This window comes from Cebus imitator, unplaced genomic scaffold (assembly GCF_001604975.1).
Source record: "Cebus imitator isolate Cc_AM_T3 unplaced genomic scaffold, Cebus_imitator-1.0 Scaffold118, whole genome shotgun sequence".
NCBI lineage: Eukaryota > Metazoa > Chordata > Mammalia > Primates > Cebidae > Cebus > Cebus imitator.
This window is the reverse complement of record NW_016107433.1, coordinates 3,301,380-3,320,647: the sequence shown is the minus strand read 5'-3', so window position 1 is coordinate 3,320,647 and position 19,268 is coordinate 3,301,380. Positions and strand designations below refer to the sequence as shown.

Sequence of the window (19,268 nt, the reverse complement as noted above, 5' to 3'; positions counted from 1 at the left end):
TGTGACAGGGTCTCATTCCACCACCCAGGCTGGAATACAGTGGCACAATCTTGGCTCACTGCAACCTCTGCCTCCCAGGTTCATGCGATTGTCCCTGCCTCAGCCTCCCAAATAGCTGGAATTACAGGTGTGCACCACCATGCCCAGATAATTTTTTGTATTTTTAGCAGAGATGAAATTTCACCATGTTGGCCAGGCTGGTCTTGAACTCCTGACCTCAAGTGATCCACCTGCCTTGGCCTCCCAAAATGCTGGGATTACAGGCATGAGCCACCACACCCAGCCCCATTCATTTTTTATAGTTTTACTACCTCTGACGGTATCCATACAACACGTATTGTTTGGCTTTGCATTTTTCAACTTTCTACATATGGCGTCATACTATGTACTGTTTTCTATGACTGCTTCTCTTGTTCAACATTATGTTTCTAAGATTCCACCATATGGATATAACCAGCTTTCACCCATTTTTACTATGAAGCAGTATTCCATTACAGGAGTGTATGACAATTTATAATGTAAACTCTTTCCACAATCAGACCTCTGATCTCATATTAACACAGTCTGTGGGCAAACAAATTTATGCCACACAAATTGTTGGTGGCAGTCCCATGCTGGCTTCCACGTGCCAGACCAGATAATTATTATTATTATTTTTTTGAGACAGAATCTCATTCTGTCACCCAGGATAGTGCAATGGTGCAATCTCGGCTTACTGTAGCCTCTGCCTCTCAGGTTAAAGCGATTCTCCTGCCTCAGCCTTCCGAGTAGCTGGGATTACAGGCACATGTCACCGCACCCAGCTAACTTATGTATTTTCAGTAGAGACGGGGTTTCACCATGTTGGCCAGTCTGGTCTCGAACTCCTGACTGCAAGTGATCTGCTGGCCTTGGCCTCCCAAAGTGCTGGGATTACAGGCATAAGCCATCGTGCCCAGGCTTCATCTGATTATTCTTGAAGAGGAGGCAAGATCCCACTAAGAGATGGAGCTTTAAGACCTTGCTTAGCAAGCAAATGGTACTCTGTGGGATGAGCTTGGAGGAATGAACCCCTCAGATAAAACCCTTTCACAGTTCCAGTTCTACAGCTTTACCAAGCAGAGGAAAGAAGGAGAGGAAAGGGTTGCTTTGACATCACAGTCTTCAACTTCATGGGCGCACCAGAGCACCTTTGTTTGATCACAGTGAATAGCACCCAACTCCAAGAAAAACTTGCCCTTCAGACAGCAAAAGCTAAATATTTAGTCTGGGAGGCAGCAGGCAGAAGCCCATCATTCTCTCTGCCCCCAGGAAGCAGGGACAGCAAAGGAGTGCCCTTGATCCCAAAGGTCTGATTCATCACCTCCCAACTACAGTCCTTGATGCAAATGCACCAGTAATGCCTCACTTCCCAGGCTTAAGGGGGAAGGGGATTAGGCGTGCACAAACAACAGTCTTCAGACACAAAGAAAAGCCGCTGCTGCTTCCACTGAGCACTCCCGTTGTATAAGGCCCTCTGACGGACATGCCTCATCTCAGTTCATTCCTACAATAACCCTGTGAGGCAGGTAATATCTCCACTTTATACCTCAAAGTATAAAAGAACTGGGGACCTGAGAGGTTTTGTGATTTATCCAAAATCACAAGTTAGTGGCAGGCCAGGATTCGATCTGCATCTCCTGATTCCAAAGCCCCACACCCTTATCCAGTAGACTACCCAGCCACTACCTACAGTCAAAACCATGTGTGCACAGTGACCTTCATGCCTGCAACAGGAAAGCAGAAAGGGGGCTTTTAAGGAGGCAAAGATAGAGCCTTTGGGTAATATTTGCAAAAGTGTTTCCTTCTGAATGGCAACAGGTTTTATGTGAGTGCAGAATGAATACTTAGATGGCAGAGGCCGAGGAAAACTTAGAGGCTATGAGTAGTAAAAGCCTGCAGCAGCTAACAGACTGCGGAGGACTCCGATACGGCTTACACTACCTGGAGGTACCTTGCCCACCAGTAACTAACTGGCACTGAATGTCTGCCACGTGTGGTGAGCCAAAATACATCTGATTTCCTGTTGCAGCCTGGCTGCTATTTTAACAGCCAACAATTCTCAACAAACAAGGGTTAACAGGATCTTTGAATTTCAAGGTCGATCAACTAGAGAAATTCGGAGACTAGTAAATAGGTCAAGAAATTAGGTCCAAACTCATTAAGAACTGAATTGGACTTTGAACCCTAAATTAAGTGGCATGGGTATGTTTGAGGCAAACTTTCCAACTCAGCTAAAAGACTAAGATGCAGTTACTTGCACCAAAGCTGCTAGTGAGAGTGAGAAGGCATCACTCAGTAAAGAGTGAAATACTCAAGTATTCCTTGCCTGAGCTGTTCTAGCTTAACTAATTGTTTCCTCCAATTCCAAATGCCCATCAGGGCTTTGTAGACACAAAATTTGCCAATTACACTGTCATTCGTCACCCTGTGAGACCCGACTATTTACCCAGTCTTGTAAGTCACCTACCAAGTCACGGAAAACGTGACTGGTCTTCGGGAGTGAAGCAACACTTCTACGGTGACTTGGAGAAAAGAGAATGGAGAAATAGCAGCTACAGAAAAAGGGTCCAAATGTCCATCTTCTCTTGCTCCCCCACTCGCCATTCACCGCAGCCTCATAAGCCCACAAAACAACCAAATCTGGAGAAGCTGACAGCTGTCCTCAGAGGGAGCTTTCAAGATGCTGCGGGTTTTGGCTAAAATCATATTCTGTTTTTCAAAGCACTATTCCCTCTCCCCAGGATCTGCGTGGGAAGGTTTTGTTTTGTTTTTTTTACAGGCATAGTCTCACTCTGTTACCCAGGCTGGAGTGCAGTGGCTTGCTGATAGCTCACTGCACCCTTAAACTCCTGGGCTCAAGAAATCCTCCCACCTTAGCCTCCCAAGTAGCTGGGACTACAGGCACACACTACCATGCCTGGCTAACTTTTCTGTTTTTTATACAGACAGAGTCTCCCTATGTTGCTCAGGCTGGTCTTGCGCTCCTGGCCTCAAGCGATCCTCCCACCTTCAACTCCCAAGAGAGCTGGAATTACCGGCATGCGCCACTGTGCCTGGCCTTGTTTGTGAAGACTTTTACTGCCAGTTACTCCTCTACTCTCTGCAGATAATAAAGATTTACAGACTACATTCATAGGTTGTACATTTATTTTCCTTAAAATGTCCTTTAAATATATGGGGATTTTGCACATTACAATAAACAATAAACAATGGTGCCAACCCTCTCGCTCATCTCTCTAATATACTTAGAACTATTTTCCTGCCTAGACATTCGGTTGCCATGGAAATGAGTTTGCACTACTAACACAGGTACAAAATGGGAATTTCAGTAAATAAAATGATGTCATTCATAACACGTAGAACAAGTATAATATTTAGACTCTAAGTGTAGGAGGTCTTAACCAACAGTCAGAAGGAACCATGGGCCACCCCCAAAAGCAGAATGCACAGCCAGAAAATTTCACAAAGAACCATTGCTCTAAGCATTTCTATGTGTGTCCTGGAAGAATAACTGTGGCTGCAGCCCCAGACATACAAAAAAGCTGTCAAGTTTCCTGTTCGACAGTTCCTTTTATCAATGACCTACTTAGCCAGTTCGAATCTTCATCAAGGAATCTCTGACCCTTCTAAGAATCTTGAATTCTTTCACAGCCATAAAAAGGAATAAAAAAGTAAGCCAGGTACAGTGGCTTAAGCCTGTAATCCCAGTTCCTTGGGAGGCCAAGACAGGAGAATTGGTTGAGTCCAGAAGTTTGAGACCAGCCTGGGAAACATGGTAAAACCCTATCTCTAAGAAAATTAAAAAAAAATTAGCCAGGGGTGGTGGTTCTCAACCATGCCTGCAGTCCCAGCTGCTCAGGATGTTGAGGTGGGCAGACTGCTTGAGCCCAGGCCAAGGCTGTAGTGAGCCCTGATGATGTCAGAGCACTCCAGCCTGGGCAATAGAGCGAGACCCCATATCAAAAAACAAAACAAAACAAATGAATGAAATCATGTCCTTTGCAGTGACATGAGTATAGCCAGAGGCTGGAGGCCATTATCCTAAGCAAATTAACATGGAAACAGAAAACCAAATACTGCATGTTCCCATTTATAAGTGGGAGCTAAACACTGGGCATATATGAACGCAGAGATGGAAATAATAAACCCTGGGGACTCCAAACACAAGGAGGGAGAGGGGCAAGGATTGAAAAGCTACTGATCGGATACTATGTTCACTATGTGGGCAATGGGATAGCCATGTAAAAAACCTACACATGCACCCCCAAATCTAAAATAAAAATTTTAAATTTAAATTCCATTTTCAAAAAATAAAAGGATCCTGAACTCTGGACATCTCTGTTAGCCTCCTTAACTACTGAGTCAGTTACAAGATCTCTGGAAATTTCCCACAGTTTCTACCATAAAATGTTCCCCGCCACTTCCCAGAGTGTTTTCAATAGCTCTAAGCATCTGCCCAGCTCCTTCTTATTGCCAAAGGGGTCTTACCGTGATCTTCCACCAAAGCAGTTTGTGCTGGGGGGCTGGTGCCGGTTCTCTGGAGCTGCTACTGTTCCACTAGAGTCTCTCGAAGGTGGCTGTGATCCTAGACAGGAATCAGTCACAAGAAAAGACAGCAGCATTGACGAGTTCAACTCGTGTTTGAGATTTGGCGGCCCTCTGTGTGTTAGAGTCGCCCACCACCACGGGATATGGACATCCGGCAAGCCACAGCCACGGCAGGAGAGGAACAGGGACGATCATAGACAATCATCCATGCCACGGAGCCGTGGGGCTCAAACCTTGGAAACAGCTTCTCTTCTCCAAGACATTGAAGAACATCCAAGGCACTTACGAGCACATTATCTTAGCCATTAAATGAATTTCAGCCTCAAAAATGTGAAATAAAGAACAAATGCTAACTGTGCAAAGCAGGGGCCAGGAATGGGGGACATTTCTTCATAACACATTCATAGGGCTTTTCAAAAGCCAAATCAGGTCATCATCGTATTCTGCTAGAAACTCTTCAACAACTTTCTGTTTCTCAAGATGAGGTTCAAAATCCCTACACCAAGGGCTTCAAGGCTGCGTGATCTGAGTTGACCTGTTTCTCTGGCCTCACCTTCTCCATTCTCTCTCCTTCTTGCTCCTAATAATCCAACCTCGCTGAGTTCCCACCACAGGCCAAGCACCCCCGTTACCCCACACCCCCACCTTGGCCTGTCTAAACTCCTCATCCTCCAGGTCTCAGCTTCCTATGAGAAACTTTCCCTGACCCCCCCAATTTAGATGAGATACCCCCTGCCCCACAAAGTACAGGAATCTCATACCACCCTGTGGTTTTCACTAATAGAAAGGAATCAATCACAAGAAAAGACAGAAGCAATGAGGAGCTCAACTCCTCAATGGGGTTGAAGCAGTGAAGACCATGTCAATTTTGCTCACTGCCATATGGCCAGCACCTGGTCTAAGGCCTAGTGCATATCAGAGATACAATTATGTATATATGTGTTGCATACAATTACATAGATATGTGTTGGATACAATTACATATATATGTGTTAATGAGTGAATGGCACATGTTTTTCTCCAAGCACCAAAGCACCCCAAGCGCTGATCAGTCCAGTTAAGGGATTTTTCTCCACAGTCAAGGTCCATCCAGCCACTGAGATTCCAACCAACTGCTCTTGAATTGGAATTCAAATTGCACACCTTTGAAGTTACAGAAATCCTGCTTGGTGCCTGGGAAATGCCATGGTTACATCACATCTAACAAAACATTTAATAAGAAAAATTATGGAGAAACCCAACCCATTTCAGACCTCAGACTTCATGAAATAATTTCCTGCTAGATCCAAAGGTGACTAATTTCAGACTAGATCAAAAGAAACAAACAAGCAACATTAAGGACAAAGCAGGGGACACTCTCCAAACTCCCTGCTTCTGTCTGTATTTTGCTAGTGTACATCTCTAGAAGAACACAAAGTCCCCTTCCCAACCAATGCCTCTCAAAAAAAACACCCTCAACCTCCCCAAAATGTGTAACTGTATCGGGAAGGAAAATAATAGGCCAAAGTCACATTTGATAAAGATACTTCATTTTCCAAAGTCCACATGGGATGAAAAGATGTTTTCTCTGCTATCAAACCAAACAAGTATACATTTACAAAGATTGGACATTTACTGTGGCCCTTGATCAGAAAGCAGCCCTTGAAAATTCATGTCATGATACTGATCCAGGGTGCTAAGAAGAGTCAGGGCTAGCTACGGGCCAAGCTGAGTGGTACTCAAACCAAGATGCCTAGTAGAGAACCAAGTTCTCAGCACCTCCTGCCCCCTGCCCAGTCCCACCCCGTCCCGGCACAGCCCTGAAGAGCAGGGCGGCACTCACCGTCTGTCACAGCACTGCCATTAGGCACACTTCCCAGATCAACAGTTGGCCCGTCCAGGAAAATTGTCAGCTCTCCGCCTGAGACAACACTGCCTTTGTTCTCCGTCTGCAGGTTCAGGGTGAGCTGCGTGTTCTCCACTGTGGGGTACAAAAGGTAACATGGATGGGCTAAAGTGAATGCACCCCAAGTTAAGATTCTCTAAATTAGAAGCTCCCATTTCACCTTCGTTGGCTTCCCTGGGAATGCTCTCTCTACATCTTCAAATTTTGCCTTGTGGCATGGAAAAAACAGTGGGAAGGAATATGTCTAATGAAATCACTGTTCTATCAGGCTGGAGGGGAAGCTGTACTGTTTTTCTAAACATTTCGTATCACCAGATCAGCAACAGAATTTCCACATTACTGATGTATTCATTTGTTTATACTTGTAGGACTGTGAGAAAAGCATAGGGATATTGATGGTGTACAGACAAAGAAATTGGTTGCAAATAGTATCCCCCTACCCACAGAAATGAAGAGACCCTAAGGAACAGTCAACGGGAGACATCTCCATCTACATGATGGATTGCAGGGGCTTATTCTTTTCTTCTTTGTGTTAAAACATGTTTTTTTAAAATTTTCAATCCTGAAAATCTATTGTCTTGAAATAAGGGAAAAAAATTTAAAACAATGAAACTTCAATACACACTTAAGTCACCATCAGTGACTTAAGGAGAGAGGGGTGAGAAGGGGCCCAGAGCACCCCAAGGATACCAGGCAGATTCCGTACTGGGGATGACTGTGGCAGAAAAATAGAACCAACTGACTGGAGGCAGAAGTACCAAACCCTACGCAGGCTGGAAACTGCTACACATGCCCCTCCACCCCACTACTGAATTTGGCTGTGCTGGATAGCTTCTACCCAGTTAAGTGTTTAGTCCACACTGAATACTTCAGTTCCCTTCAGTTCAGCCCAGCCAGGAGCTATGGCCTTCAGTTTGGGACTGTTTAATAATGACCAAGAGGGAATCAGCCTTTATGAGGATTTCTGTGGGGTCTGTAGTTCTTCTACGCTGCCCCACACCTTACAGAACCAGCCCAGCAAAGTGCCACGTATCTGAACCTCCCTCCCCATCTGCCCCACTCAATCCAACACTCTGTTTTACTTCTTAACTGCTATTGCATGATTATAAGCTATTTTACCTGTTTTCTAGAACAAGGTAGAGTATGTACAAATGTCTCCATAAGCACACTAAGGTAAACTTGAGTACTTTCTAGAGATAACCTTCCTTACTCCACCCCCACAAAAAAGACTGCTCCAAATCCCCCTACAGATATAACCCTTTAAGAACTTAGCAGAAAATTCTGGATCAATTCAAGGATCTATTAGAATAAATAGAAACCAGCTACTCCCTGGGTTTTCAAGCTCTCCTAAGCGCTCTCCCTTCCCTTAATCTCTTTTCCCTGCCAGGATCTCTCCAACTGTTTTTGAGACAGTCTGCTGCTATGTTCAGCCAGTTTCACTGAGGGCCTTGGTGAGTTCTAAACGTTTCTATAAAATAATACTTGTAGTTTCCAAAGGAAATGAGTTCCTTCAAAAGCCAAGGAGTATGGGAAGGAACTGAGGCCTTTCAACCACCAGCCACCTCTTGCCAGCGCTGTTGAGTGGCCACTTGGGATGCACCCGCTCTATCCCCAGCTGAGCCTAACCCTGCAGCCTAGTCCATGACCTGACTGTGGCCTCGGGAGAGATCCCAGGCCAGGCTGCCCAGCTAAGCTACCCCCAAGTCCTGACCTACTGAAACTATGAGATCGTAAGTGTTGATTATTGTGGGCTTTTTTTTTTTTTTCTAAGTCAAGGAGAGTCTCCCTCCTCCATTATGCCAAGATCCAGTACTAAGCACATGGGTTAAGAGGGGGTGTGGTCAGGCACTCTGGGTTTAACTCACAGTTCTAAGTTCCTGAGACCTCTGCAGTGTGAAACATACCACCTAGCCTGAGCGTCGCTCTCCCTACCTATAAAACAGGAGTCATGGCGGCATCCTTTTCAGAGGACTCTTGCAAAGAAGTAAATGGCACCTGCTGAGCTCCTAACAAACTGTCATTTTTATCATTTCCCTGTTGATTTTCCCGTTTTTAGGCTGAAGAGTCTTGATTCCTCTTGGTCTAACTTCTCATTCATTGTATTTGTTCTTTGTTTTGTTTTTTAATTTTTTTATAAAGACGTGGCTCACTACGTTGCCCAGGCTGGTCTTGGCCAATCCTCCCCCAACCTCAGCCTCCCAAAGGGCTGAGATTACAGGCATGAGCCATCGAACCCTGGCCCTCATTCCTTTTGTAGTCATTTTTCTCTTGATCCTTCTGAGACTTTTTTGGGTTGCAGCCACAGAATCTTCCAAGGTAAGCCACAGACCCATTACGCAGACAAACTGCCTTTTTATCTTGTTTCCAAGACATCTCCTAAAGGTGCCTAGCCTTCTGGCTCCAGTACACACACCACTGTTGGAAGCGTGCTGGGGGATAAGCATCCTAGAAGGGTTCCTTGATTCCTGTCCTGATACCTCAAAGGTCATCATTTCATAAATGGAGCATGGGTATGTTTTTTCCCTCCTTCTTGGACGACTGATAATGTCCAACAGGGGGGTGGAGGAACCCAAGGCCTTTCACTGCTAATTTCTGCCCCCATGAGAGTCATACTGCCATCGGCCTTGGGAAGAAGCCAGAGAGCCTGAATTTTCCTCTCCATGGTCTTGTCTCAAGGATCCAACCAGCTCTTCTATCTAGTTTATTCACTCATTGTCTCCAGTGGAATCATTACATATTTGAAGGCTCAGAAGTCACCTAACAACACATTGAGACACATTTTGCCTTGAAAAAGGGCCAATGGGCTGAGTGCAGTGCCTCATGCCTGAAATCCCAGCCCACTGTGGGAGGCTGAGGTAGGAGGATCATTTAAGGCCACGAGTTGAAGATCATCATGGTAACATAGTGAGACTTTGTCTCTACGAAAACATTAATTAATTAAAAGGAGCCAGCCAGGCTCCGTGGCTCACACCTATAATCCCAGCACTGTGGGAGGCCAAGGAAGGTGGATTGCTTGAGTTCAGGAGTTGAAGACCAGCCTGGGCAACATGGCAAAACCCCATCTTTAATAAAAATACCAAAAATCAGCTACATGTGGTTGCACGCTACTGTAGTCGCAGCTACTGGGGAGGCTGAAGTGGGACAATCACCTGAGCCCAGGAGGTCAAGGCTGCAGTGAGCCAAGATCATGCCACTGCACTCCAGTCTAGGCAACCAGAATGAGACTCTGTCTCAAAAAAATAAAACAGGACTAGGTGCGATGGCTCACGCCTGTAATCCCAGAACTTTGAGGGGCTGAGATGGGCGGGTCGCTTGAGCTTAGGAGTTCCAGACCATCCTGGGCAACATAGTAAGACCCTGTCTCTATTAAAAATATAAAAAATTAGCCAGGCCTGGTGACATGCATCTGTGGTCCCCACTACCTGGGCTGAGGTGGGAAGACTGCTTGAGACTGTGGTGGGGGCAGATGTTGCAGTGAGCCAAGATTGTGCCACTGCACTCCAGCCTGGGTGACAGAGTGAGACCCTGTCTCAAAAAATAAATTAATTAAATTTAAATTTAAATAGCCACTGAAGAGAGGGAGGGCCTTTTTTCTTTAATCTAAACTTTTGAGAACATAACCTTCCTCTGTTCTGTTTGAGACCTCAGGCTGTCACCATTATAACCAAGTGATCTAATTTACTGTCACTGAGAGTAAGGCAACCTGATGCCACATGGTTCACATGAAAGAGGGAGATAGAGAAACATTAAATGATGCCACGAGGAAGCAATCACACAATGCCGAAATGTGGGACATCCATACAGTAACTGTCCTGTACTCCTGAAAAAAATCAATGTCATTAAATTCATTTAAAAAAAAAAAGGAGGCTAGATGGAGACTCTTCTCCATTTAAAGAAAACAAACAAACACCATGCATGAATTTTAATGAAACCTTGGTTTGACAAAAATATATTACTGGGGTAAGTGGAGAAATATGCATGCAAACTGAGTATTAAATGATGTTTGAAATTATTAATGTTCTTAGGTTCAGCAGTAGTACTATGGTTTTTTGGACAGGCATGGTGGCTCACGTCTGTAATCCCAGCACTTTGGGAGGCTGAGGTGGGTGGATCACCTGAGCTCAGGAGTTCAAGATCACCCCTGCCAAAATGGTGAAACCCCATCTCTACTAAAAATACAAAAATTAGCCGGCTATGGTGGCATGCATCTATAATCCCAGCTACCTGGGAGGCTGAGGCAGGAGAATTGCTTCAACTCAGGAGGTGGAGGTTGCAGTGAGCCAGGATCATGCCACCACATTCCAGCCTGGGCAACAAAGCAAGACTCCATCTCAAAAAAAGAAAAAATTGTACTTTGGTTTTATATGAGAATGTTCTTATTCTTGGGAGATGCGAGAGTAGATTAGAATGATACATGCATTTATTTTCCAGTGAATTTTTAGAAGAATAGGGTGAAGTTTTGGGGAGTAAAATGTCACAATATCTGCAATTTACCTTCAAATGGCTCAGGGAAAAAAATACACACACGTTCAGTCATATACTATAATAACACATAGATAAAACAAATTTGGCAAAAAGAATGTTAACAAGTGCCAGAAATAGACGGAGAGCATTTGGGTGTTCATTTTATCACTCTTTCAATTCTTCTGTATGTTTGCAAATTTCATAATTAAACACTGGGAAAAGGTTTTTTTAAATTGGCAAGGTTATTAAAAAAATTAAACCCAGAGAACAGAACACCTCATTATTCTCTTTAAAAAAAAAAAAAAAATGAGCCAGAGGAGCCCTATAATACATAATGGGACTAAAGAAACCATTAGCTAACTGAGTGACAGATTCGAGCATACAGGAGAGACTGAAAGGCGTAAGTGTGGCTGGAAAACGTATACTGGAACCTCAGTTATAAATGGCAGTCTCAGCCATCTCACCTCTGGGGCCCTGTGTTTTCACTACAGCTTTGTGGACAGCGCTACAGAGGCCCTTTCTCTTCCAGTATGTCTTCGTGCTGCCTTTGGAGGCACTGCTCAAAATCAAGAAACCATGAAAAAGTAGATTTAGTGAGTCCACTTTCATAACTGAAATCTGCTTTAGCATATAGGGAGCTTACCAGCTCCTCTCAACCTCATCAGGCCCTGCTCTATCACCATTCATGCCTTGAGCACCTACTATTCTACCTACTATGATTCCAGAGGAACAAGACAGGCAAAAATCTGTGCTCCTAGAGCATTTACATTTTACTTAGGAGAATCAGACAATAAGCAATTTAATTTTTTTTTAAAAAAAAAAGCAATTGCATAATCTGTTAGAAGGTGGCAAGTACAGGTTGGGATGGTGGCTCACGCCTGTAATCCCAACAGTTTGGGAGGCTGAGGCAGGCAGATCATTTGAGGTCAGGAGTTCAAGACCAGCCTGGCCAACATGGGAAAATCCCATCTCTACTAAAACTACGAAAATTAGCTGGGTGGCACATGCTGTAATCCCAGCTACTCAAGAGGCTGGAGGAGCAATAATCGCTTGAATCTGGGAGATGGAGGTTGCAGTGAGCCAAGATTGCGCCAGTACACTTCAGCCAACACAACAGAGCAAAACTCTGTCTCAAAAACTAAACATTTTGGCCTAGCACGGTGGCTCAAGCCTGTAATCCCAGCACTTTGGGAAGCTGAAGCGGGTGGACCGCCTGAGGTCAGGAGTTTGGGATCAGCTTGGCCAACATGGTGAAACTCCATTTCTACTAAAAATACAGAAAATTAGCTGGGTGTGGTGGCAGTAATCCCGGCTACTCAGGACGCTGAGGCAGGAGAATCACTTGAACCTGGGAGGTTGCAGTAAGTTGAGTTCACGCCACTGCACTCCAGCCTGGGCGACAAGGGCAAAACTCCATCTCAAACAAACAAAAAAACAAAATAAAACCCAAAAAAACTAAAAAATATTTTTAAATGAAATATATATATTTTTTTAATTAGGCAGTAAGTGTAATAGAATAAAGTAAAAGAAGGGGGATGAGGAATGCTAAGCTGGGAGCAGATGTGTGGTGGAGAAGAAAAACCTCCCTGGGAAGGCGACAACTGAGCAAAAACTAAAGGATCGGGGAAGGCACGTGGGAATCTGGAGGAAGAACATTTTAGGCAGAGGAAAAAGCAAGCCCAGAGGTGCTAGCTGGGAGCATGCCTAGCACATCTGGGAATGGCAGGGAGGCCAGGGCGGCTACACTGGAGTGGGGGAAGAGAGGAGCAGATGAGGGGCAGGGAGGTAACCAGAGCCTCCAAGTCAGGCCTTGGGGCCCTTGCAAGGCCCTTGGCAATTGCTCTACATGAGATGGTGTGCCATGACAGGGTTTTGAGCAAGGAAATGACCTGACTCCTGCTGTAGCACAACCAGTCTGGCTACAGGAGGAGAGGACTGAGGTGGACAACACCAGGTAGGAGGTCACTGTGGTAATCCAGGTGAGAGCAGATAGTGGCTTGGCAATAGCAGTGTCTTTAAGAAACAGTGTTGGGGGGCCGGGCGCGGTGGCTCAAGCCTGTAATCCCAGCACTGTGGGAGGCCGAGGCGGGTGGATCACGAGGTCAAGAGATCGAGACCATCCTGGTCAACATGGTGAAACCCCGTCTCTACTAAAAATACAAAAAATCAGCTGGGCATGGTGGCGCATGCCTGTAATCCCAGCTACTCAGGAGGCTGAGGCAGGAGAATTGCCTGAACCCGGGAGGCGGAGGTTGCGGTGAGCCGAGATCGCGCCATTGCACTCCAGCCTGGGTAACAAGAGCGAAACTCCGTCTCAAAAAAAAAAAAAAAAAAAAAAAAAAAGAAACAGTGTTGGGCCGGGCGTGGTGGCTCACGCCCATAATCCCAGCACTTTGGGACCCCGAGGCGGGCGGATCACCAGAGGTCAGGAGTTCGAGACCAGCCTGACCAACATGGAGAAACACCACCTCTACTCAAAATACAAAATTAGCTAAGCATGGCAGCATATGCCTGTAATCCCAGCTACTCAGGAGGCTGAGGCAGGAGAATCACTTGAATCCAGGAGGCGGAGGTTGCAGTAAGCCAAGATCGCGCCATTGCACTCCAGCCTGGGCAAAAAGAGCACAACTCCATCCCAAAAACAAAAACAAAAACACCACACAGTATCTAAGAAGATTCTACCCTGGCCTCCTCCTTAGCATGAGTTAGAAAGCCCCAGGACCCCCCACCAAGCACATCCGCCAGGCCCCGCAGGCCCACTGATCTCTTGGAATCAAAGTTCTGGGCAAGTCACAGGCGGGGTTGCAAACAGTGCCAATTTAGAGCATGGCTGGAGGAAGTCTGATTCAATTAGGACTAAATGGAACATATATAATGAAAATATTCAGCTGGCAAGAGGCTTAGGTTTCACTGAGAGAGCCAAAGGCCTGAGCTCATGCTAACTTCAGTAAACAGCAAACATACTTCTTTGGCTATACGATTGCGCCCTTCTGTTCTAAGTAATAACTGGTTACCAATACCTTCTAATGCTGCTTTATGGAGGTCGACAGATAGCAGTAAGGCTGAATATGAGAATTGAGGGGGAAAGACTCTGGGAAGTCCCAAGGACTGTGCCTTTTGAAAGACAGCCCTTTAAAAGCCAGCTACCAAGAGAGACAACCAGACCCCAGGTGCCTCCTGATGGAAACACACACCACCACACCAGAGAGGAAAAAAGAACCAAGGTCAGTCTCAGCCTCTAGATCTGCCCATTAGGGACAGAGGGACACGTTGAACCACACTTCAGGGAGACATACAGCGAAATCCAAACTGTGGGGACGTGTAAAGAGCACACCGTCTGGTTTCTTCCACAACACACTGCAAGGAGTAAAAAGAGGGAGAAGAACCTCTAGGCTGAGAGAGACTGAACAGACATAGCAATCTTGTTTGGTTCCTGACTCAAACCAATGGCTTAAAAAGGCCACGCCGGTGGCTCACGCCTGCAATCCCAGCACTTTGGGAGGCTGAGGCTGGTAGATCACGAGGTCAAGAGTCAGAGACCAGCATGGCCAACACAGTGAAACCTCGTTTCTACTAAAACTACAAAAAATTAGCCAGGCATGGTGGTGGGTGCCTGTAATCCCAGCTATTCCCAAGGCTGATGAGGGAGACTCGCCTGAACCCAGGAGGCAGAGGTTGAAGTGAGCCGAGATCGCGCCATTGTGCTTCAGCCTGGACAACAGTGCAAGACTCCGTCCCAAAAAAATCCCCAAAAATTAGTCAGCATGGTGGTTCCTGCCTATAGTCTCAGCTACTTGTGGGGCTGAGAAGGAAGAATCACTTATGCCCAGGAGGTCAAGGCTGCAGTGATCTGAGATCGGCCTACTGCACTACAGGCCTGGGTGACAGAGTAAGACAGTCTCAAAAAAAAAAGTTTCAGTTTTTTCCACACCAGCATGCCTAAGGCACTAACAGCAACTATAAACTAACAAAAAATCTTGCAAGAATTCAACAAAATATAGTTTAAAATATAAAAAGGTAGAAAACACATCAGTCAAGCTGTCTGGGGCGTAACTCTTCCTCTTATTTTTCCTCCCTTCAAAGCCTCAGATTTGCAAGTGGCTTCAAGTTAATAATTTCCTATTGAGAAGAGTTCGTACATGCAGCAAGGATGAGTAATATTTTTCTAAGAGTTACTTTTTCCCTTTCTTGACCTGGATTTTTTTAAAATACGTTGTTTGCATGTGGTACTAATAAATATAGATAAATAGGGCATGGAAATTGCCATCCTTATTCCAACAAAGAAAAAAAACTACATAAACCGTAACTGCCAAACCATGCTACTATAATGCAATTCCGTTACGAAATCCAGAACTCTTGCCTGGACAATTTCACAGCAAATGTATGAAAAAACTTTCCAGTTTGGGGTATTTTTCTCATCACTGGCTATCCCTACCCCATACCGTCAAAATGTACATGCATGTCCACACTTACATGTTTTAAAAGGAAAAATAGTTCAGTTTTCCTTTTGTTCCTAATTCAGAATACAAATGAAAGGATTTACCTGGAAATTTGAGAAATGTGAAACAAGACAAAAAAAGGGGATTTTTTTAAGGGAGGCCAAGGATGCCAGGCTTAAGAGTCTCTGAAGCCTGATGAAGATGTGACTGATTTAGTCTTAACACAAGAGCTGCTTAGTGGAACAAACCTCCTTCTTCCTGCCTCTCTCTGCCCCCAATCCCATAGGCCCATCAAACGCCACTGAAACTGAATAAGCAGCACTTTCATTAACAGGACCGTGTTCATTCTGCACATAACCACAAACACTGGTACACAGAGGAAGGGAACTGGGGGAAATTCCAGAAGGGCTGAGAGTAAACAGTGTCCTTTCCATTCCCCAGTTCCCTGAAACTGAGACACACACAGGCTGGAGTATACCCTAGATCTAGAGAGAAGGCTCTTTCACATTTCTTTTGCAGTAAAGGAAGCCAGATGATTCTAGGATTTACTGTAACAATGGCTCTTCGGCTTCCAGCCGTAGCCAGAGCCTAACAAGAAAAGTCTCTTCTACCAAGCTAGGCCAAGAGTGAACACTGGTACTCCTGTTGGGGCAGCAATGTTGACTCTGCTCACCCCACCTCCCCTTGGTCCCCCAACACTTGAACCGTGGCAGGGTCTACTAGGGAGGCTAAGGCAGGAGAATTGCTTGAACCTGGGAGGCAGAGGTTGCAGTGAGCCGAGACTGCACCACTCCACTCCAGTCTGGGTGACAGAGCAAGACTCTGTATAATAATAATAATAATAATAATAACAACAATAATACATAAATGATGACCTTGCAAGAAAGACAAGAAAGACAGAGAATAGCTGGAGAGGTGGGAGGAAGATCAGGAAGGGTTCCTGGAAAGGTAGGAAAAGCAAGCCTTTAAGCATGGATGGGGCATCTGCCCCTAGGAGGAGGGACAAGAAAGGAAGGTGGATTCGGCACTCATGTCCTCATTCTGCACACAACGGACTCATCAACCACGACCACCCTTATTTCTCTTGATTCGGGGTACCAGTGTTCCACAGCCAAGGACCCTGCAGCTACATGTATTATCTTTTACTTACAAAAAAAAAAGTAGGCCAGGCACGGTGGCTCACACCTGTAATCCCAGCACTTTGGGAGGCCAAGGCAGGCAGATCACCTGAGGTCAGGAGTTTGAGACTAGCCTGGCCAACATGGTGAAACCCTATCTCTACTAAAAATTAAAAAAAAAAAAAAAAAAAAATTAGTCGGACATAAATATGAAACCTACTCAACAAATACACACATTCCAAAGCCTTTCCCACGGTATCATCACTTTAGTTTTTTGGGTTTTATTTGTTTTTTTTTTTTTCAAAACAGAGTCTTGCTCTGTTGCCCATGCTTAAGTGCAATGGCACCATCTCAGCTCACTGCAACCTCTGCCTCCAAGTTCATGCAATTCTCCTGCCTCAGCCTCCGGAGTAGCTGGGACTACGGGCCACCGCCACCATGCCCAGCTACTTGGCATATGCCTGTAGTCCCAGCTACTCCGGAGGCTGAGGCAGGAGAATTTGAACCAGGAAGCGGAGGTTGCAATAAGCTGAGATCACGCCACTGCCCTCCAGCCTAGGCACCAGAGTGAGACTCTATCTCAAAACAAAAAAACAAAAAAAATTACATATGCACACACACACCAACACCAGTTATTCATCAAAGTCATCCAGGTAACAAGGTGCCCTAGAAGCAGTCTCCGAAACCAGCTGTGGATCCCCTTGAAACAAAATACAAAGACTTCATCCATCTTGGTAAATCTCTCAAGCCATAGCATATTTTAAACTTCTAGAAGGGATTTACGGAAAATAAATACAGATCTGGGAAAGTTAAGTCTTTAGAATAAATTATCAGTTCACATCATTACTGCTGCCTTGTCATTAGCGTTCCTCTTCTCCAAGGGGAGGGAGAGTCCCCACCACACCATTAATCGCCCTGCCCAGGCCCCGCTTGACTGCAACAGATCACCCATGCTCTGTGCCCTCAGGGAACCGCAGCGGCCACAACCATCTCTCCCAGTTGCCGGGTATCAAAGCCGTGTTTATAAACATCTTCCAACGAACAAACCTCTTTTTAAACGTTCTTTGCAGAGCAAAATTTAGGAGCCCTCTTAGAAAATTATTTTTTTAAAAAAGATTACAATTCTGCTTTTTAAAAAATTCCCCTTTTTTATAAGTTGGGGTTTTTTTTAGAAATTATAATTTCAGATTCGGCAACTATTATAACCCAATCAAGATTTGGATTAGTGATCATAAAGTGTATATAAAAACATGGAAAATTACTCAACCACAATGTTAAGTTTTTACCTTTTTTATTATAATTAATTTTTTTGAGATGGAGTCTCTCCCTGTCAACCAGGCTGGAGTGCAGTGATGATCTCGGCTCACTGCAACCACTGACATTATAGAATTTACTCTATTATTAAAAACCATGTAAAAATAAGTATACAAAGGGGTAACAAAATAAATGAACCAGGGAAAAATGATAAGTCGTGTTTGGGCACTAAGATTATGAAATAAAGATTTTGTTAAATTTCCATTAATTGCACAGTGGACACATTTTTTCATAATTTTTATATCAGTTAAACATTAGACATGTATGCAGGAGTGTTGACAAGTGAAATGACACGAGGCATGAGATTTTCTTGCAAATACTTCCCCAAAAGATGAACGCTAAACATGAGGGACAAGTAGATGGGTGCTGATCATCATTAAAGCTGGGTAACCAGTGCTGAATGGTCCATTATTCTCTCTACTTTTTTTTTTTTTTTTGAGACAGAGTTTTACTCATCACCCAAGATGGAGTGCAGTAGCACAATCTCAGCTCACTGCAACCTCTGCCTCCCCGGTTTAAGCGATTCTCCTGCCTAAGCCTCCCGAGTAGCTGGGATTACAGGCATGCACCACCATGCCTGGCTAATTTTTGTATTTTAAGTAGAGACAGGGTTTCCTCATGTTGGCCAGGCTGGTCTCAAACTCCTGACCTAAGGTGACCTGCCCGCCTCACCCTCCTAAAGTGGTGGTATTACAGGCATAAGCCACCGCATCCGGCCACTTCTCTCTACTTTTATTTATGTTTGAAATTTTCCATAATAAAAAGTTTAACAAGTATTTTCCAGGCAGGGCGTGGTGGCTCACATCTGTAATCCCAACACTTTGAGAGGCCAAGGTGGGAAAATCACTTGAGCCCAGTTTGAGACCAGCCTGGGCAACATAGGGAGATCCTGTCTCTACAAAAAATGTAAAAACTTAGCCAGGTGTGGTGGCATGCACCTGTGGTCCCAGCTACTTGGAAGGCTGTGGTGGGAGGATCAGTTGAGCCCAGGAGGTCAAGGCTGCAGTGAGCTGTGATCACGCCACTACACCTCAGCCTGGGCGACAGAAAAAAACCCAGCATCCAAAAAACAAACAAAAAAAACACTTCTGCTACATATTATCATCTTTACAATAAATATTAGCTTTCAAAATAAAAAATACCATGCTGACTAAAATATTCAAACACAGAAAGGTAAAATACAATACCTACTCCACAAACACAAACATTCCAAAGACTTTCCCATGGTATCATCACTTTAGTTTTTTGGGGTTTTATTTTTGTTTTTTTGAGACAAAGTCTTGCTCTGTTGCCCGGGCTGAAGTGCAGTGGCACCATCTTAGCTCACTGCAATCTCTGCGTCCCAGGTTCATGCAATTCTCCTGCCTCAGCCTCCTGAGTAGCTGGGGCTACAGGCATCCGCCATCATGCCCAACTAATTTTTATATTTTTAGGAGAGACAGGGTTACACTATGTTGGCCAGGCTGGTCTTGAACTCCT

The 19,268-nt window shown here is 44.8% G+C and overlaps 1 protein-coding gene across 3 annotated transcripts in view; it reads right to left on the bottom strand.

The window, feature by feature from the left end:
- The window catches only part of WWP2 (WW domain containing E3 ubiquitin protein ligase 2), a 173,668-nt gene that overhangs the window by 88,822 nt on the left and 65,578 nt on the right, over positions 1-19,268 (bottom strand). For all 3 annotated transcript variants that reach the window (XM_017539344.2, XM_017539346.2, XM_017539345.2), the window contains exons 5-6: positions 6,392-6,529; positions 4,510-4,606 (exon numbers count right to left, since the gene is read on the bottom strand). In XM_017539344.2, the coding sequence (XP_017394833.1) occupies positions 4,510-4,606; positions 6,392-6,529 (235 nt within the window). The remainder of the gene's footprint in view (positions 1-4,509; positions 4,607-6,391; positions 6,530-19,268) is intronic.